The 21898-nt window shown below is 42.3% G+C and overlaps 1 protein-coding gene across 1 annotated transcript in view; it reads right to left on the bottom strand.

Annotated features, from left to right (window-relative positions):
• The window catches only part of BARX2 (BARX homeobox 2), a 77938-nt gene extending 56719 nt beyond the window's left edge, over positions 1–21219 (bottom strand). Inside the window, exon 1 of the mRNA XM_032168171.1 lies at positions 20845–21219. Within this exon, the coding sequence (XP_032024062.1) occupies positions 20845–21031 (187 nt within the window). The 5' untranslated portion in view covers positions 21032–21219. The remainder of the gene's footprint in view (positions 1–20844) is intronic.
• Between the last annotated feature and the right edge of the window lie 679 nt (positions 21220–21898).

Raw genomic sequence — 21898 nt, 5'->3', positions numbered from 1 at the left:
AAAAAAAAAAAAAAAAAAAAAAAAAAAGAACTAGTCAGCCTCTACTTTATGGGAGTTCATTTGTGTGTGAGAAGAGATAGGATGTAAAGTCCAAGAGCTGGTAACTCCACCAGTCTTTCTTCTGGGGCATCTTGGGGCAAAGAGTTCAGGGGTTCTAGAAGACACAGTCATTGTCTACAGCTGCAAGTTCAAATCCCACGTCCTGTAGCTCTCAGTGTCCTCATCAAATTTCAGCATATTCTATTACTCCAATTCCTTTTTCATGTTTAAACTGTTGTGAAGAGTTGCTATGCGCTGTTTAACAGCTGCCACCTCACCCCGTCCCCCCATCCACCACATGGGTTACACTTTAGTCATGTAGATTAACTTGAAATGAACCATTGTCCCTCATGATGAAGTACAGACAATATGAACTTAGAGAATTTTCTTAAAAAGTAGACTGTTCACTACCTACAAATAAATCCTTTAAATTAGGAATTCCCAAGCTGGAAGAGATCACTGCAGAAAATATAGTCTACTAGCTAGGTGTGACAAACTGCATATTATAAATACTTAGACAAAAAAAAAAAAAGGGTGAGTGAGGAGGAAGTGGCAACATCAGAAAACCACAGGTGTGGGGCCAGGGCGATCCCTAAATAGGAGAAAGTTCAATTGTGAGGAGAAAGCCGGGAGAAGTCAAGTAAGAGAAAACATATTACCTACGTCAAGTAAGAGAAGAAAAGAGCGATAAAGAAACACGAGCAGTTTAGTAAGGTTCAAAACCGTACTATTTTGACCATCTACTAAGTGCAAAAATGCATGCTGGTGGGAGGGGCTCCAAGAGGAAGGAACAGTCTTTGCTGGAAGGAAGCTCAGAGCCCCACGGGAGAGACAGTCAATCTCAGGCATTAAATAAGCCAGTGCTACCAGAGCACACAGAGACAGGGCAGCTGATGGATGAATCTGGTAGTTATTATTACACCCCTAGCTTCTTGCAGATTGTGTTTCCTGGCTTTCTGCTGTAGAAACAGACAGAAACATCTAGGATTCTATATTTTTCAGAGGTGAAATCTTTTGTCCATACGAGATTCAGGAGACTGAGCTCATTCAATCTCTATAGCAAACCCTGAGCACGGGTGTTATTATACCCATTTCACCACGAGCAGCCTGCCCAGGTCACCCAGTGAGAGGCAGAACTGGAAGCTGAATCCAAACCATCAGGCTCCAAGTCCTGCTGCCTTCCTATTACTTTCCTGAAACAGATTTTACATGTGCAGAGATTCTCTTTAAGGAAAAGACAGTCCAAACCCACCCCTAGGCAAATGCAGAGCTGACCAGCACTGAGGGATTAGAGGAGCAGATTTCTTCCATGCTGAACCATGGCTATTTCAGGATGGGCGCAGAGAGAGAGGGCTGAACGTGGCACTGGAGGGGTGTGACCGGGAGGGCCGGAGGAGATTCTAAGAACACGAAAAGCCTCACACCCAACCCTAAATGCATGGAACTCACGGCCCACTAACTCAATCTAATCCGACGACCTCATTAAAATCACTCTTGCAAAGCTGCTGCTTCCTTCAGACGGAAAGCCTCAGGATAGTTTGTGGACAAGCTGTCAGAGAGGCCTGTGCCATTATTTGTTGACACAACAGCAGGATCCTTCAAGGGTAGTGCTGGTCCTCGAACATCACTGGCGACAGCAGAGTTGTATGAAAATGGAAATATTGTCAATCCCAGAAACCAGCCTATGGGAACTAAATAGACTCTCTAGGCTCGGCACAGTCAACAGGGTGGAGAAAAGCATTTTAAAAATCAAATCCCAAACTGTCATTATGGATCTGATTAGTGACTTTGTTTTTTAAATTATATGAAATAAATTAAGATGCACAGAAGCAAAAAGTATATTATTATAAAAAGCAACTTGTGGCTTCCAATTTAGAAATGGCACTACAGATTCATATAGCTATTTTAGAGTCATTGTATTTCAAAGGCATTGCAAGCCTCGGAGTGATCTTGGTTGAGCAATTTAATTACTCGGCTTTGGTTTTCTTTCCAGTCAAAAAAAAAAAAAAAAAAAAATGCTGAGTGGACTATAGCTTCCTGCCTGTCCTAAACCTCGGTGCCTTTGCACAGCTCTGCGGATTATTTCAAAAGGTTTCTAAAGTCTTTTGAAGCTAAAAAATGTTAGAAATAAACATTTCTTTTCCAGTCTGCAAATAAATGTGAGTAGGGCAGAGGCCATTTTACCTATATAATGCAATTCTTTTGTTACTCTGGATGAAAAAGCTTTTTTAATGTTTAATTTAGAGAAGTACTTCACATTCTAACTAAAATTATTTAATGTTTTAAAATTCATTTTATTAAAATATTTATAAAATGTATACTGTTAAATTAGGAAGACTTATTTTCTAGTGGTTTTACAATAAATGCCTTGATTTGGTTTAGAAATTAAAATAAATCATTGTTCAACTCTGGGGAAAAAAATTAACCAAAAAAAAGCCACTAAAAATAAACCCACTTCATAGGTAGTTAGCATGTGTCCCAAAATAAAAACTACATCTGTTTATTCAAGGCGCAAATATTACAATTTTCTTTTTCTTTTCTTTTTTTTTTTTTTTTTTTGAGATAGAGTCTCGCTCTGTCACCCAGGCTGGAGTGCAGTGGCGCAATCTCGGCTCACTGCAAGCTCCGCCTCCCGGGTTCACGCCATTCTCCTGCCTCAGCCTCTCTGAGTAGCTGGGACTACAGGCGCCCGCCACCACGCCCGGCTAATTTTTTTGTATTTTTAGTAGAGACGGGGTTTCACCGTGGTCTCGATCTCCTGACCTCGTGATCCGCCTGCCTCGGCCTCCCAAAGTGCTGGGATTACAAGCGTGAGCCACCGTGCCCGGCCTACAATTTTCATTAAACTGTAGAACTATTTTTCTCATAGAAAAATTATTTCACTTAAATGAGTCTGCCTGATCATTAGTTTTCTAAAAAGGAATTTAACAAGCATGTTCAAAGCAGCAAAAACAACCACAAAGCCCATCAACAGAACAGATAAACAGTGTGGTTTATGTACACACTGGACACTCTTATCAATGAAAATGAGTGAACCGTAGGTACACACAACAGCAGAGAGGAATCTGGGAAATGCAATGCTATGTGAAAAAGCAAGTCACAAAAAGTACAGTGTGATTCCATCTATACAAAGTTCAAAAGTGAGCAAAGCTCAACAATATATGATTTAGGGATAACATGTGGCAAAACTACAGAGGAAAGCTGAGAACTGAAATACTGGTGACCTCTAATGGGGGAGAGATGAGGACAGCATCAGGGAGGGGAACCCAGGCAACCCAGAAGAAATGTTCTTCTTCTTTTATTTAAATTCATTTCTTAAATGTTTTATAGGGATGAGGTCTCACTATGTTGCCCAGGCTGGTCTCAATCCTGGCCACAAGCAAACCTCCTGCCTCAGCCTCCCAAAGTGTCGAAATTATAGGCATGAGCCACCCTGCCTAGCTGAAATCTTTTTCTTAAACTGGGTGGTGGGTAGACACAAGTGTTCATTGTATTACTATTCTTTTTGTCATACATATATTTTATAAACATTTTCCTTACTCAATATTTAATTTTTAAAAATATTAACAGTAAGATAAAATTCATTTAAATCATAGCCATTCTGGAATAGTTCCTAAGGTTGTGGATAAAATATTGAACTGTGTCCCTGTCATTAATCACTTTGCAAATTTGGACACTAATACATTCCCTAGAACTTCAGCTATGTAGGAACTTTACTGCTCCAGGAAAAAAAAAAAAAGGACGTCCTAATCATTCTAGGGATAGTTTTATATGGCCTACAAAGAAAGAACTAGATAAGGAAAATCAAATCAGTAATAATAGAAAATCAGAAAATATTTAAATTAAATATTTAATATTTAATATTTTTAGAAAGCATTACTGAGGATCTATCTACTCTGTACCCAGCACCATACTTTTCAAAATAAGAAATTCTTGAGTCTAAGCCACATTAGACAACAGAGTTCTCGAAGGGTGATCAGGACCGGATTTGTCTTCTGTTCCTCCACTCTTTTTGTTGTTGTTGTTTTTAAATATAGGGTTTTCCTCTGTTGCCTAGGCTGGAATGCAGTGATGCAATCATAGCTCACTGCAGCCTTGAACTCCTGGGCTCAAGTGATCCTCTGGTCTCAGCTAATTTTTTTTAATTTTCATTTTCAGTAGAGACAAGATCTCTCCATGTTGCCCAGGCTCGTCTCAAATTCCTGGGCTCAAATGATCCTCCTGTCTTGGCCTCTCAGAGTCCTAGGATTACAGGCATGAACCACCATATCTGGCCTTCTATCTGTTTCTTTACCTGTCAAATGAGAATAATAATAGTATCTCCTCATATGACTGTGGTATAATTAAATAAGTTAGCCGGGCGCAGTGGCTCACACCTCTAATCTCAGCACTTTGGGAGGCTGAGGCGAGTGGATCGCTTGAGGCCAGGAGTTCAAGACCAGCCTGGGCAACATGACAAGACCCCATCTCTACTAAAATACAAAAAAATTAGCTGGGCATGGTGGCACGCATCTGTAATCCCAGCTACTCAGGAGGCTGAGGCCCAAGAATTGCTTGAACCCAGGAAGCAGAGGCTGCAGTGGGCCGAGATCATACCACTGCACTCCAGACTGGGCAACAGAGCGAGACTCTGTCTCAAAAAGTAAGAATCAAACAAAAAAAAAGTTAATTCATATCAGGCATTCAGAGCAGTTCCTGGCACATAGTATTATACCAGTGTTTGCTGTTATGTGTGTGTATTGTTGTTATTATTATTGTTTTTTCAACATCGTCTGTGATTTGGAGTAAGAAAATCAGGTGTCACCTGTACCACACATACTTTTCTTGGAAGTGGAATTTTACCTACCAATATCAGTCATCTCCTCTGACATTAATCGACCTTGCACTTGTGCACACTCCTCTCCATTTTATGGTAAGGGCCAGATCTCAAGGGTTCTTCAGCCTACTGGCTGGTAAGCCTGACAGTGCACAGGAAGTTGCAGCAAATCAGGTTAATTTCACATCTCTCACTCCCCAGTGGGTTTCATTAGCTCAAAGGCTACCTTGGAGATGCAAAGCCTCACCCTGACCCAAGAGCCTCAATGTAAATAAGAGAGCAACTAGAGAGAGTCGCGCTTCATCCTTCTTGAGAGGTCTGGCAGCTCCTGACCCTGAAGAGTTGAAAATTCCAAAGGCACATAGTCTCATGCACTTCCCCAGCAGATGGACCATCCCAATTAAGTGTTCCATCCAGCTATGCAAGCCCTTCAGGACAGAGCTGTGGCGATGTGATTGTGTAACTTTTATTACCATTACTATTACTTCTAGGGATGGGCAGCAAGTTAAAGTCAATTAAGAAGCATATAAACTGTCACCCAAATCTCAAACTGAAAAATGCTAGTGATGCTGACACACCCAGCCTCTCGTCAGGGGCCATCCTCAGATTCCCCCTGGGAAAACCGGTCAGGGCTGCAGCAGCAAAGTCCCAAAAATACTTTATTGAATTCTACCACTTTACTATAAATATTTTTGACCCCCCTCTCCGTGCAGAAAATCCTGTGTTACTTCTAGAAAGGTCTGGAAATTTATCCTTAAAGCCCAGAGGCTGATCTCACTTTAAGAGAGTCCTTGCAAAATTCCCCACTAAACTCCCATTGTCGGGTCTTTCTCATGTCACGGGATGACAACAGAACCCTGGATCAAAGGAGGTATTTTTGTGCCCTGGAATGACATCATAGTTTGTGGATCAGTAAAAACCTTATTTCGTAACTGAGGAGCTTTGCTTCCAACAGTCTAGTTGAAGGGTTGGCGAACCTTTCTTGTAAAGAGCCAGCAAGTCAATATTTTAGGCTTTATGGGCCATGCTGTGTCTGTCACAACCTCTCCCTCCGCTGTGACAGCATGAAAGTTGCCACAGACAACACGCAGACGGGTGCATGTGCTGTGTTCCAATAACATTTTTATGTACGGACACTGATCTCTGAATTTCACATAATTTTCACAGGTCACAAAATGTTCTGCTTTTGATTTCTTTTCCTCCGTTTACAAATGTGAAAACCATCCTTAGCTTGTGGCAGTAGAACAATTCGTAGTGGGCCAGATTTAGCCAATCCCTGGTCTAGCTTTCTCTGGAAACACCATAATACATGTAATTCCCTGGAGACTGCACGGAGTCCCTCCCAAAAAGCAGCAAATTAATCCTCCTTCATCAATCACTGCTCCCTAACATACTGGGGAGGTAAGGTGTGTTTTACCAACAGCAGAAACTGACGTATTGAAACATCACAGAATGAGGCAGTGGGGCCTCTGGAAGAAAGGTTTCTGACAGGAGTTCTACTTTAAATTCTGCTTCCACGCTGCCTGTGCGTCAAGTACACACGATTTTCTGTGCGCCACTGCATGAATACCATTATTGTATTATAATACAATCGTCATGATCTTTTGTGACCCAGGATGATGAAATTTTTGAATGCACCATTAATACATATGATGATTGGGCTACCTGTGTGGCTGGGCAAGCCATTGCCCAATCAGAAGTCATTGACTGCTGTCAGTTATGAGGAACGCCTCTGCAAATAAGCACGTACTCACAGGGCCATTTCCAAATGAAATCTTCCATTCTCATTTTTCAATTTGTTTTTCTCCTGGAGACAACAAATGCTGAGCAAGCATTTGGATGCCTGTTTCAGTGGACTAACTTGTTTCCTTACCCCTCACTCTCCCTTCCCCATTGGCCAACATTCCTTTTCCACTCCCACCCCATTCCTGCCAACTCCCCTCCTACTGGAGCACAAACACATGCATTTTGTTTTTCTGAATCCATAGGCTGAACAGAATATTCTCAACAAGATGCCAACGATCCATGTCTCTGACTGAGTCCTGTTTCAACAATTCAGAAAACTCAGACTCTATGGTTCTGAGGACCCTAGGGGACAAAGTCGGCCTTCTCACTCTTCATAAATACATGCCACTCCGTCTCAGTGGTGATGACACATCCACCTGTCTTATCCCACCTGGCCGCCACCCGCCACAGAACCTGGATGAGGCCACTAGAGATTGCCTGTCGGAATCATCATTATAAATGGCTGGACAGAGGCATCGCCCTGTTCACTGGCGATGCCTTTGCACCATAGAAGGTGAGAACTCCTCATCAACAGAATTCTTCTCACACTGTGGAGGGGATTCATCAGTTAAAGTATTTCACCAGCAGATACTAAACTTCATAAGACACCAGTGGTCAGCTGAGAAACACAATTCCAAAAAAATCCATATGGAACTCTCCCTCAGGCAGTGCCTCCACAAGACAGCCATCCATCATTACCACTTAGAATGCATTCAGAAGCTAGCCCCACCAGTAATTTAAAAGCTGTCACAAAGGCACTTCATTTGGAACTCACTGTGAATCACAGACCCAATAATATACCAGGAAAGTGATTAGTTGCCAGATTGCTACCTTTTTCCATGCTACCTAATTGGAAAAGAACGTCTCAATGGAGTTAGTCTCCTCTCTCAGTGCTCGGAAATAAGAAAAAAAGAATAGTTTCATTTTTTTCCAAAAGAAAAGACTATCCCTAACTCTACTCTTGAAAGAAGAAAAGAAATCAAACCTGTTGAGAAATTCTGCCACTTTTCTAGGACAGTTCTCCAGAATCTTACAGCTGCGTGATGAAACATTTCCTAGGGGCAATTAATCCTAGGCAACTCTTGTAAAAAAAAAAAAATAATAAAGTAACAAAGCACATCTTGTGATGTTGTAGCATTGACCTGTTTGTGCCACTCATTTATGAATTTATAAAATTCTGAATTCATATTAAAAACAGAAAGGTGGGAGGAATGAAACATACCTAATTCACGAAGACATGAACTCAAACAACTCACAGACCACCCAGGTTGCAAGGGGCCTCAAAAGCAGCTAGTGTTGCCGTAACCCAGAAAAATGCCCTGGAGTAAAATGGGGTTTTTTAAGATTTTAATTTTTCTTAAGTTTAATTCACCAATAATGGTAATCTTTCCCTAAAGGGCTGTACTTCCGTGATGAGGTTACTATTGGAAGATACTCATTTTTAATAGCAGCTATCAAATACTAAGCACTTTGTTACCACAAACTATACTAGGAGTTTTATATACATTATCTCATTTAACCTCCACAACAGACCCTATTATGCAGTTATTATTATCTTCATTTTACAGATGAGGAAACTGAGTGTCATAGAAGTTAAGTAATTTACCTAAGGTCACACAGGCAATAAAATACAATAAAACCCAGGACCGTCTGACTCAAAACCCTAACAGCAGGATTACTCCACTAAATGGTTTCATGCATTTGAGTCATGGGGTGCAAATTACATCAATCTCATATGTAAGCTGTTATCTACATTATAGTGGTTCCCAGAGTTGACTTTTCATTGTAATCACACAGAAAGGTTTGTAAAAATAGAGATTCCCCAAATCCACTCCAGCTCAGCCAGACATAACATGAAAAAGTAATCTCATTCTTTTAAGTGATGCCAATCAACGGCCAGACATTTTTTCTCACTGAACCTAATGAGTATTCCATGAAAAATATCTGAAGTGTTAACTCTCAAGGCATTTGGTTGGCTTTAGTTGTTCAGCACTTTCTCTCTAGTTGATAATGAATGAATGAGTAGGAATTCCACCCTTGATGCCCCTAGGAAAGCTTTATTCAAAGAATGACAGCTGATGGAAGCACCGTGACCCAGAGAGTGGTAGCGAATGCTACACAGACACGGACACAGACCCCAGGGCAGTGAGGAGTGGAGAGTCACACAGCCAGATGGCAACAGGTCTGCAATCTCCCAATCACCTCCCTTCCCCCCAAAACCCCACTGCCTCTTGGAATCCCTCTGGAATCATTCAGAAACCCCAATCACCACAGGAAATGAAAGACTAACTGGCACACATTAAATTAGTATAAATATGTGTAAAAGAGTTGGCAGGTTCCAAATAAGTTCCAACAGAGCTGACGCATTAATTGGACCTTGCCATATATATTTTTTATATCTACACACACACATACACACACACACATAGTATGTTGCCTATATGTAAAGAGACAGACATGTTCTAATTTACACATTTTCATATAATCGTATCCAGTATTGGAGTCTATATTAAAAGAGACAGATGCAAGTTCCAATCTCAACCCTGCCACTTATTCATGTGACCCCATTCCCATTTCTTAACCTCCTTGAGATTCACTTTCCCTGCCTGAAAACCAGTGGTAATAATAGTAACTATTTCACTAGAACACATTTATGTATACAAGCACCTAGCACAGTGCTGGGCACATGGTTACCATTTATGATTGTTTTTACTCCTATTTAGCAGCTCCCTAAGAAATGAAACATGCTGTTTAGCGCTGATTGTTCTAACCAGCAAAGGCCCAATCTCCCAGTAGAAAAAAAGGCAAGCACTCCAATAGAATGTTCCTTCATGCCTTGCTCTAAACTGATGATTGAAAACAGGTTTCCAATAGCCACAGCTGTCTAGCGTGCTGAGGTTAATTAATGAGTTACCATGATATCCAGGGATAACAATATTACCAACACCTTCCCGAAATATCTCCTCTGGGGTGACTTACCCATTATTTCAGTAACATGTTTAGTCATGGAAAAGAAAGGTCTTAGATTGGAACCATATTAAAACACCTTCCTCTCTCTCTCTTTCAGTGAAACAAGTTTAAAATTTACCCTAAATATCCTAAATCCTTGCTTGTCTTTTCCCAAGTAGTTCCAGACAGAGGATTCAAAAGTGGATCTGTCAGATTTGGGGCCAGTGAACAGACTCTCCTGGGTTGCAGGAGGAAGTCCTCTGCATTTTTTCTGACTTATGTAGTCCCACGGCAGCTCTTTGGAATATCTTCCTTGATAATGTTTCCTACATTCACAGCCCCAAGACTGGCTAGTTTATTTTACGAGGAATAAGGTTTCACTGGAGAGTTCCAGGAGGTCGAAAGAGTAAGGCACAAGCAAAAGTGTCAGTCTGTTTAATTGATCCCAGCCAGAGTGTGCGACTACCTGGGTATAATAAAATGCAGAAGGACTTTGTCCCGAAACCCGCGAAAGTCTGAACCCTGGTAATGAAACTGATAGAGCCACCATCCTTTCCATCCCGTCCAGTTTGGGCACAGTCCTCGTTCTTAGCACCAAAGAAAGTCTGGCCACACTGGCCACAGATCCTGTGGGTGGGGTGAGGCCCCCCTCCAGAGCTTTAATTTCTTTATTTGTCTGTGTATTTATTTAGGCAGACAGGAGGGGTCGCAGGAGCGGAAATGCCTTGGAAAACTCTTGATTGTGCAAACTCTTTCCTCCACACTAATACTTTCCCTTTGGAAGGACACAGAAAGATAGAGCTCCCAAAAGGCCATGTTTTTGCCAAAATGTCTAAAAGCAACATTTCTAAATTGGGACTACTTTGCTGAGAAAAGAAAAATGTGCTTGGTGTTGGGCTGAATAAAGTTTCTGCTACTATGGTTATTAAGGAGTAAAATGTGGTCCAGGTTTACTCCTCCAAACAATAGGATGCCCACTGATTACTGGCAACAGACATCGCTGTGAGATCACCATGGTAACATTCACCCCTTCTAACAGTCCCCAATACCACATATTGAACAAAGTTTTAAAATCAAATCATAATTATGGACTATAAAGAGAACTTGGACAGATAATATGCCAATATCATGTAGCTAAGAAGCTACATGTTAACATTTTTAGATTATTTGGTTCAATCACAGCTGTCCTTAGATAATTTCTGTAAATGAAACTGTCAATAGCAAAGGACCACCGGTGAAATCCTAAGGGTAGTATATTGTCATATCAACAAATACTCATAAAAGCAAGGTGCAATCAGAGGCAGTTTATAATGATTTTAAATATCAGTAAGAAGAAGCAGAAAAACCCTGACAACTCTCTCTTGCACGACTGGGGGACCAAATACTTCACTAGTCATCCTTCAAGAGCATGTACCCAACTCAGGGACTATTTATTCTATGCCAAAGCATTACTGGAGAAACAGCAGTTATCTTGGTGATAAATAATACCCTCAACTAGCCAGGCAAGGTTAGTAAGATCCAAAAGCAACTTTCAGAAGCCACAGTGGTTGTTTCAGTGTGAGTTGTACATATGTTTAGTTATAAAGTGTTCTCAGTTTCCCACTGTGAGACTATGTACAACAAGCTCTGTATTTAAAAGCTACTGTTTCAGGATAGAAAAGCTATTAAGAAAAAGATCAAAAGTTCCACAAGATTAAGAGTTCTGTGGACATGTGTGGTCTCTTGTGCTATCACTTTTCAATGTTTATGTTATGAAAAATTTCAGATGTATGGAAAAGTACAAAGAATAATGTCAATAACTTCTATGTAGCCATGACCCAAGTTTCGTCACATCATAATACTTAGCCATATTTACATTAGGCTTGTCTTAATAAATAAATAAATTACATAGGAAAATAAAAACCTGTGGCTAGCACTCCCCACTCCCATGCCCCTGCCTCTCTAAACAATATGTAGTATTAGTTTGTGCCTTTTCAACCATTTAAATAAACGGTATCAGACAGTACGTATCAATCTACAACTTTGTTTCTCAACATTGTAGTCCTAAAATGTATCCGTATTAATACAAGTGTATCTGGTTCATTTAATTGCTGCATAGAATTTCATTGCATGGATATAGCATATATTATTTTAACCTTTTTCCTTCTGAAAGGACAGCTAAATGGTTTTTGATTTTTTACTAACATAACACACAGGTGAACATTTTTACAGGTATCTTTTTACCCTCATACACTGGTTTCTCCAGGCACATACCCAGGAGTGGAACTGCTGAGCTCTAGGGTACGTGCGTCTGCAGCTTTGCCAGGTGTTGCCAAATTGCTCTCCAAAGTAATCGTACCATACAACACTCCCGCCGGAGTGTGGAGGATGCCTGTTGCTCCATCTCCTTGTCATCGACCGATTTTGTCCTTTCATTTTGGGCTACCCGGTGAGTGTGAAATGGTATCTCATATTAATTCGGGTGTTCCCACTCATCCGCGAGGTTGAGCATCCTTTCCTGTTTACTGACCATTGAGATCTTCCTTCCTGTGAATTGCCTGATTGCAGCCTTTGCCCATTTTTCTTATTGCTTCATAAGCGCTCTCTTTATATCTTGTGACTTCAGGAAAGTCACTTAGCTTCTAGGATTCTACCATTACCAAACCTATTTCGTAGGGATATTTTGAAGCTGATCAAAAAGCACTGAGTCTAGTGTCTATGACATGTTAGGTAATTTCTAAAAAGTCACTGTTACTATTATTGCCATGTCTATGAACATGGTTTAGGGTATAAAGTGTTTCTAGCATTTCTCTCAAGTTTGTGGCTCCCCTTGGGTAAGTACTGTAAGACTCAGAAAAAGGAGTCTCAGCAACTCTTCCTGCCCATGATATTTCCTCAAGATAAGAAGATACAGTATCAGCATTCCGTTGTCTATAAGTTACCATTAAGGAACTGTGCAAAGTCAGCTCCCCTAGATATTGCTTAAACTAATCATGGAAGTTACACTTCCTTCAATCCACACGAGAATGTGACCTCTTTTGGGAAAAGCCCATCAGAGCTTTTCCCTGAGCCCATCCTGAGTCTCAGTGATGGTTAATTCACCAAGTGAAAAGGACTCTGGGAAAGAAATAGGTGGGCAGTGGAGGCTGGCAGGTTATCAATATCAGGGACTTGCCAGTACCAGATACTTCCCAGGACAGAAATAGAGCCACCATTTCATGAAATTTCATCAGGCCTAAGACCACTCCATTTCTCCACATGGTAAGTAATCCCTGAATAAGAAAAACCAAAGGATAATCATCACATCACTTACCAAATGCATATGTTGTTGTTGTTTTTTTTTTTTAAAAAAAAAAAAAAAGATCAGAAGTGCTCTGACATCACCTAGGCAGCAGCCAATCCTATTCAATGCACATTGTGAAAATACTCATCTGGACCGGTGCGCTGGCTCCCAGCACTTTGGGAGGCCGAGGCGGGTGGATCACAAGGTCGGGAACTTGAGACCAGCCTGGCCAACATGGTGAAACTCCATCTCTACTAAAAATACAAAAATTAGCCGGGCGTGGTGGCGGATGCCTGTAATCCCAGCCACTCGGTAGGCTGGGGCAGGAGAATCACTTGAACCCGGGAGGCGGAGCCTGCAGTGAGCCGAGATTGCACCATTACACTCCAGCCTGGGCAACAGAGCGAGACTCTGTCTCAAAAACAAACAAACAAAAAACAGAAAATACTCATCTTTCCTCAATGCCCAGAAGAATATGTTCCTAAGGACATGTTGGTAAGCTGGAGAGACGTGATAAAAAGGAATCCTGCAAGCATGTCTGCTTGCACATGGAACTTGACTTGTGCATGGAGGTAGGCTGTGTCATCTGTGTGCACTCTGCCAGGAGGAAGCTTACAGAGCTGCCCTCCAGACCTCTCAAGTAGCCCTGAAATCAGCTTCAACTGGTGACTGGCAGGGGCCTTTTTCAGATGTAGTTGAACATCACCTAATGTTCAGAATTCTCTCCCTCTGTATTCAATTTCAACTGGCACTCAAGAAACCAGAGTCTCTCCTTAGTGACTACGGACAGAGACCCTCTCTTCTCTCTTCTTCAGAACAATCATATGTAGGATTCAACTCGAGCCCAAATATAATTAGACCGTCTTCTGATATCTATCTAGGTGCATGGCTTTCTTCCTTAAATGTGTGCCAAGTTTCCACTTTCAAGAAGTTAAATTGCCATATAAAAATGCCCTGGTGATGATGAGTAATTAGACACGGTAATGGAAAATTAACTGTGTTTTTATTTAGAGCATTTATTTTAACAAGACTTTTCTTCTTCTAACTGTTATTAAGCTGTAATAAAAATAAATTAAATCCTGAGGGTTTGCAAAGGTTTTCTGGCTAAAAAAGAAACAAACAAAACACCTGTCTTCTCGGGGAGTATTTGTTAATGCCACCAAGTTTCTACAAAGCCCTGGTCTGAATCCCGTTACTAATAAATCCTAATGCGAATTCTGATTTTGTTGTCTGTGCTGTGGAAAGAAAACTACTGTTCCATCCTCCCAGGCAGCTGAAATGGAGGCAGGCACCGACAGGCAGGCCCAATGTGCTTTTCCACGCGTGCAGTCTTGGTGCGAATGCCCTCAGTCCTTCTCTTCTTCTCATTGTCGTGCTGCTTCCAAGAGAAAGTGCCACCTGCAGCACAGTGGTCTTTTGCCCGTCCCTTGAGCACCTGTGGGCTTTAGCAATTTCTCAGGTAAAAGGTGGCTAATCCAGCTGTGAGTGTATCCCTAGAGCCACACTAGAAATACCAATTCCACAAGACTAGAGTGTAAAACAGAACTGCACGCCCAACAGAGGATGCAAAATGAGGCTTTAATTTATGCATCCCACCTAAGTCCTTGCAGCCCTCTAACCATATTCCAGCTGAGAGCTTGTCAATGGGCTTAGCCATAGACCCACCAACTCTAGTCCGCTAGCTACAGTCGTGGGCAGGACGTGTGGCAAGGAAGACCCTCAGCCTCCACAGCATGCATGTTCACAAGCTCAGTACAAATTAAGAGGCCTCGGCTGGGTGCAATGGCTCACGCCTGTAATCCCAGCACTTCAGGAGGCCAAGGCGGGCAGATCACCTGAGGTCAGAAGTTCGAGACCAGCCTGTGCAACATGGTGAAACCCCGTCTCTATTAAAAATACAAAAATTAGCCAGGTGTGGTGGCACACGTCTGTAGTCCCAGCTACTAGGGAGACCGAGGTGGGAGGATCGCTTGAACCCAGGAGGCAGAGGTTGCAGTGAGCCAAGATCGCCCCACTGCACTCCAGCCTGGGCGACAGACCAAGATCCTGTCTCAAAAAAATAAAACAAAAACAAATGAAGAGGCCTCAGCCCATGTGATGTACCCACCTTTGCATCTCTGTTGCTCCTCCTACCTGACCTCAAAACAAAATGCAAATAACACCTAAAATTGCTTCTGGTTTAACATTTACACAGTCTTCCAGAGTGAAAGCCTAAATGCTGTGCAGAGCTTAAGCTCTGGATCTCAACCTTGAAGAGGCCCCAGCACGTATCTAAGTAGAATCAACTTTAGCCATTTAGTACCTATGGAGAGACAGAATTTCACAAGCCACCTTTGTTTTGCCTGTACAGCCCTTCGGAGGAACGCCGTGCTATGAGGCTGAATCTGTGCAGCCTCAAGAATTTCAAAGAAACCCACTCTTTCTTTCCTTCTTCCCTTCTTTTTTTCCTTTTAATCTCTCTTTATAATTGAAATAATCCTTTGCAATCCTTACTCCTTTTCCTATAGATATTTGGGATATGTTACATTTAATCTTTTCACTCTGATTTCTAGGATATGCTAAAACTAACAACTTTATACTATCCATGTTTCCATCACAAATTCAGTCTTGGATCCAGAAATACAACCAGCAAAAAACAAACCTATCTGTAGGAAATCAGCCTCATAATAGAGTTTCATTTGAGTTGTATTTTAGCAAAGTTGATTTGACAATTTTGCTGGTGGTAAGACCTTGTAGGTAGAGTTCAAAGAGAAAATTCCACATAGTAAGCAAAAGTATTAAATGTTCCCCTATCCCAATTCTGAACTGCCTCTCACATACACTAGGAAAAAACAACAACAAACAAACAAAACAAACAAAGAAGGACTTAGCAATGGTTCTACAAGCAGTTGAGAGGGATTTTTTTTAAACACCCTAACTGCTAGTCAACAGATTAAGTTTCAAAATAATAGACTCATGACAATGCCATCACCAAGCAAATATAAATATTTGTTGAATGAAATTATTGAATTAAATGATAGTGAAGAGTGGACATTTGGAGGGGCATTTTAACCCGTGAACGAAATTTCTAATCATTTTCTCATTTGCTTTGAGAAAAATCAGAGCCAGAGAAGACACTGCTAATGAACTATTCATGAGTTAAAACTGATTCCACAGCGGGTGCGATGGCTCATGCCTATAATCCCAGCACTTTGGGAGGCCGAGGCAGGTGGATCACGAGATTAGGAGTTCGAGACCAGCCTGGCCAACGTGGTGAAACCCCGTCTCTATTAAAAATACAAAAATTAGCTGGGTGTGGTGGTGGGCACCTGTAATCCCAGCTACTCGGGAGGCTGCAGCAGGAGAATCATTTGAACTCAGGAGGCGGAGGTTGCAGTGAGCCGAGATCCCGCTATTGAAAAAAAAAACAAAAAAAAACAAAAAACTGACTCCTAAGGAGCCCCTCGGCATCTCTAACAAAAGAGTAGTGAGATAACAGCTAAGGATCCCAGAAGAGCTCAGTTCCAAATATATTCTGACCCTGGATGAGTCCCAGATCCCGTGCATCCCTCTATTTATTTACCCTTACAATGGGAACAGGAGAAGCAGTTATGAGTAATTGCTAATAAAAGCCTATGTGCCTCTGGCAGAAATACAAACGCTTGTTGATAACGATCATTTTTCCCAGACCTTGGTTTATGTTTCTCCATTAACATTCCAGTGTCCAACTCTCAGGTTCCCAAGATCCTACGGGTTTGGGTCTCTGACTGAAAAAGACCAAGCTGAGATTTGGAGAGTCACTGGAGCCAACTTCATGAAGCACCAGCCAGCTCCCTAACTCCCAAACGAGACACTATACATGCCTGCACCGCATTTAATTTTTTGCTGGGATGACACCCAATGTTTGTGATAAAAATGCACCCAAGGACATTACCCCAAAGCACTTGCTTCTCTTGGATCCACCAAAGGATAAAATGTTCTCGATGCCACCTCCTAAAAGATAAACACCCTTCCCCAAATGTCCCTTCTAACTGGCTGGTTGACTGTCCCCTGGGTGTGACTGCACGGGTTAGTCCTGGGTGTGTAACCAAGTTGGAAAACTCTTCCTGATTTCTGAGTTCTAGGACAAGGAGGAGAGTGGCATAGAGTGGACTGAAACTATACCGAAGCACTGATGTGACCCTGGCACTTTGCAAAAAATACCTTCTGCTTGAGGATATTGATCTATGATTTTATGAGCCCCTCCAGCTCTGTAGGTCTAACCACCAAAGATCAGAAAGAGGTGAGAGATTCAACAGAACCATTCTGCCAGAGAAGGGGAAAGGAATTACATTACAGGCTAGTGGAATAATTAAAAGTCTCATCCTGTTCGCAGGTTGTAAAATGTTCAAGTATCTACACTCACCTCCCCACAAATGTGCATGTGCAAATGTAAAGTAATCCTAGGTTCTAAGTATAAAAATTGTAATAAAAGTAATTAGTACCATTGGTTCGTTTGTCAGTATCTTCATGTGAAAACCCTTAGGGTAATTGTAACAATCCTTATTTTTGTGAAGCAAGTTATCCATTTATTCTCAACACGCCTCAAATTTAGAAACTGCCTGATTCTAAAGATCAGACAGAAAGGCAGAGCCTTCAAAAACGACCACGACGATGCTTCCACAAACTATTCGACCCCAGCTTTCTTCAAGTGGGCTTTTCCACCAAGATACACTAATCACAACCGGAAAAAAAAATACAGCGCCCTAAAGTTAAGCGTATTTATGATATTCTAAAATGCACCTCTTTTTTGGCCTTTGTAATGACGGTCGATGCTCTGAAGTTTGAGAGCTCATTGCTGATTTCTCACTGGCATTACACTTCCTTCTGAGGAGGGATTACTGTTTACAGATTTTAAAATAAAACCAACTTTTTATATACTAACTTAATTCTAAGCATATTCCACCCCTCACCAATGGCCTGAATGACACAATTGTTTTCAAATGGAGGAATTCTTTTGGGCTTAGCTGTTTAAATTTTAGTTTAAATGTAATGATAAATCTTTCTGCGGTGGGGCTTACAGGGAGGATTCCCTTCTGCAGTGTCTATTAGGATGATTTACGAGATGTACTAGGAAACCGAAAGAAATTTAGAGACAGCTTCCTAGGACTAAAATTACTGTGTTTATAATAAGAAAGGGTCTGTTAAACAACAATTTTTGGAAGGTGAGGATTCCATCCAGGCTAGAATGTCTAACAATAAATTCCTGTCAGGTGATTATCTGCCTCAGATGAAAACTATTTCCATTTCTCAGTTTGCTTGAATACATGCTATTCTGCCCGATATTTGGTATCATAAATTGACCTTTAGGTTACTAAATCCACCCAGCATGAACTGTTTCATTATGCAGTGTTTTTTTTTTTAATTCTGTAGTTTTCTTTCCATCCCAATTTTATGTACTTATTGTACATGCTGGTAACTTTTTAATTTTGAGGACTTTTTTTCTCTTAGTTTTCATTATTTTATCTGACACAATTCACTTCTGTTATACTTATTTAAATCTTAAATCAGCAAATGAAAGGCCGAGAAAGTTCAGTAACTTCAATTCCAATGTATGCCTTTCACTTGAACTTTTTATGCATTGCTTCCACCACCAGTGCTCAACATTTAGATCTAGCAAAAAAAAAAAAAAAAAAAAAAAAGAAAAAAGAAAAAAATTACAGTGTCCTTTGGGATGCCAGCAACTTATTGTTGTTTTTTTTCAATTAATAAGAAAAAAGATTACATTCATCTAATCAAAGATTTTTATCCTGACCTTAACTGTTAAAAACAAAAATGCTTTTAAAGTATGGTATTTGCCAACCCCTGAGAAGACACTAATGGGATTCCCATGATCTAATACACGTAAGGCTTTAACTGTAATTGTAAACCCACTGAAGGCTTATGATCTGAAAGTATGAACTACTGTAGCCAGTTTTTATGGGTTTAATTCCACCAGCAAATCCCAGTTTCTATATTTTAATTCTCAACTAGAGCAAAATCACTACACATTTTCAACTAACAATCTGAAAGAAGAAAGTACTGGAATAATGGGGCCAGAAAACCATTGCCAACAACCACCCTCTACCACGAACCATCAGCAGACTTTGCAAAGCACAAGACTGAGCGATACTTAAGTCTGTGACATACGTGCATTTCACTTATAACACACAAAACTACATATGAATCATTTTATTTTCCTCTGATTTATTTCCCACACAAGGTTCAATAAAACACAGCACTTACTGAGCCACCTCTGACTGAATGACTATTCTCTGCAGCTATTTATTACTCCTCTTCTGCCACGTTTTCTTCTATGATCCAATTCTGTGACTCCTATAAGCCAGGAAAAGCTGCCTTCAAGTCAACGCAGAGCACAAAGTCACTGAAAATTCTGCCGGCACTAGGCTCTACCTAGGTGCTTAGAAGTTGTTCTGTTTTGTCCTGGGAATGTCCCATACGCAATGTTAATGACTGAAACAGATCCCCTCTTTTTCCTCAAAGGGAATTGAGTTATTATAGCAAAGGATGGTTTGTGCTCAAAACAATATTCAACCTATCACCCCTATTCAGTATATATGTATCCAAGGGTCCACAACCACCTACACACAAATGTAAAAATATCAATTCTCAGGAGATCTATCTTGTTTCTGAAATTTCTTATTTGTTTCTTGTTTCATATATTTCTCGGTTTTAAAAATTCAGTATTACAAGGCTTGCTATGGGATATCAGGCCTAATTCTACCTTACAGACAAATTAACTTTAAAAAGGCATAACTGAATACAGTACACATTTTACAACCAAATACATGTAGGAACAATTTGGTTTTAAAAGAACTTCACTGTATGTATTTATCACGTTTACTGATTGTCATATAGGGACTATCAATGGAACCAAGAGAAAATACGAGATTCCACGCATTGAGCATTAACAACTCGAATGTTCTAAAAAATATCTTCCAAAATTATTGGCTCTTCGTTTTTTCATTGTAAGTGTAATTTAATTTATCTCATGCCTCTCATGCAACTAACATAATCTCGAAGGTTCTTTTGGTTTGGAAGTACTTTATGCTTACCTTTAATGGAAAGCACACTCAATAACTTTTTTCTGATAAAAAGTGCTCCTACTTCTTTTGCGTTTTATTATACTCATGTTCCATAACCTAAATCCCAACAATGCCGAGATACTTTGAAACTCAGATCTTCTCTTAATGCATTCAAAATTTTAAAAGTACCTTGGATTTATTTTCGATAGAAACTCTACTACGTTTTCAATATATGTATTAAGTTATCTTTATCTTTACTATTGCTCTTGGCTCCTGTGAAGAGAGAAAACCAGGTGTGAGTAATGTTTTCATTGTTATCATTGTTGGTTTTGGTCACTTAAGACAAACGAGGGTGACCTTTTCGGCTTGACTTAAGACAAACGAGGGTGACCTTTTCGGCTTGTGCCACAAAGACAATGTATTTCAAAACTACTTTCGCAGAGGGCGATCATTTTAAGCAAAGCTCAGTGAACTCGGGATTTTGTTGAGAACCTCAGGATACTGATTTACTCGTAAAATTCACAGTGGAGACAGTACGAGGCTGGACAAGTTAACCCAAGGTGAGATGCAAGGCCGCCAAGCTCAAGTTTGAAATTCACACCACCACTTCCTGAAACAATGATTTAGGCGCTGAACCTGGTCAAGTGTTTGAACTTTCAGCAGGGAATGAGGAAGCATTCTCCTCCGAGCAGGGCAATCAGGCGTTGCGCGAGCAGCCCGCTCCTAAGGCCCTGCCGCCTTTATTTTATTTCCACTCGTGCGATCCACACCTTGCGTGGCCCTTCCCGGCCGCGTCGCAGATGCCTTTGCAATGCCCACCGCTTGCTGAGGCGCAGGAAAAGAATCCCTTAACTTAACCCTTCCTCTCGCCCTCGGGTCGCAAAGCACAGGCGACCGACACGGACGTGAAAGCTACCGAACCCCACTTATCCCCTACCAGAGCGTCTTACCCGTACAGGAATGCAGGGGCTTGGGTCGCACGACCAGCGACGGGCACACGGAGTAGAGGGAAAGTTTCTCAAAGTAATCGCAGGTCTCCTTGGAGAGGATCTCGTCGATCATGAAAGTCTTGTAGCGCCGCCTGGCTGCTTTGAGCTGGCCGGGCGAGCTCAGCCTCAGCTCGGCGTGGCAGTGCATGGTGAGCCGGGGCGAGCGACCGCCGGCCCGAGCGCGGCTGCGAGTGCCCGGCCGGCCGGGGCCGCGGGGCTGGCGCGACTGCGGGGCCTGGGCCCCGCTCCCGGCAGCTGGGGAGGCGGCGGGGCTCGGGTGGCGCGCGGAGGAGAGCGGGTAGCGGGCGCGCCTGCCGCGCGTCTAGACCCACCCGCAGATCAGCATCTTCGCTGAGCCTTTTTGGGACAACGCAGCTGTCAATCAGGGCGAGCTTCCTGCAGGGCCGGGTGCGGAGTGTGTGCTGAGGGGCGTCCGCGCCCACCCCGCCCCCGCCCGCCCGTGCCACTCCGGCGCCGACCTGCGCGCCTAGTGCCCGGCGGCTCTCACTCGCTGCCTCCCGCTCTGGTGTCTCGCGCTCCTCTGACTGACTCTCTATTTTAAGACGCTCGCTTTGGCTCTCCTCCCCCTCCCCCCATCCCCGGGATGCGCTCCAGGTGTGTGTGCCGGAGTGTGCGCGCGGTACGGGGAGCGCGCGCCGCCCCAGCCCGCGGCCAAGGCCCAGGCCGGTAGCTCCCCGGGGCAGTGTCCCCCAGGCGCACCCTGGTGCCTGTCCTGCCACCCGCCGGCCCGGCTCCCAATGTCCGCAACCCAGCGGGAGGGCATGTTCAGGTCTCTTACTAGAAAGACGTCTAGTCCTCACTAGGCTCCCGGGACTTCGGGCCACAGAGCCAGTGCCCCCGAGGACCCACCGTGCCTTTCTCCTTCCCCGCGTTGACGGTTACCCGAAGACCGCGGCGTCCCAAGCCCTCCACTCGCAGCCTCGCAGCCCGCGCTGAGCCTGCGCTCTCGGAGCGTAAGACTTTTGCGCTGAAGTTGCAAACTTGACTGCTCCAA

Source organism: Hylobates moloch, unplaced genomic scaffold (assembly GCF_009828535.3).
Source record: "Hylobates moloch isolate HMO894 unplaced genomic scaffold, HMol_V3 SCAFFOLD_11, whole genome shotgun sequence".
Taxonomy (NCBI): Eukaryota; Metazoa; Chordata; class Mammalia; order Primates; family Hylobatidae; genus Hylobates; species Hylobates moloch.
Note: the sequence above shows the minus strand (reverse complement) of the source record. Positions and strands in the feature narration are given on the sequence as shown.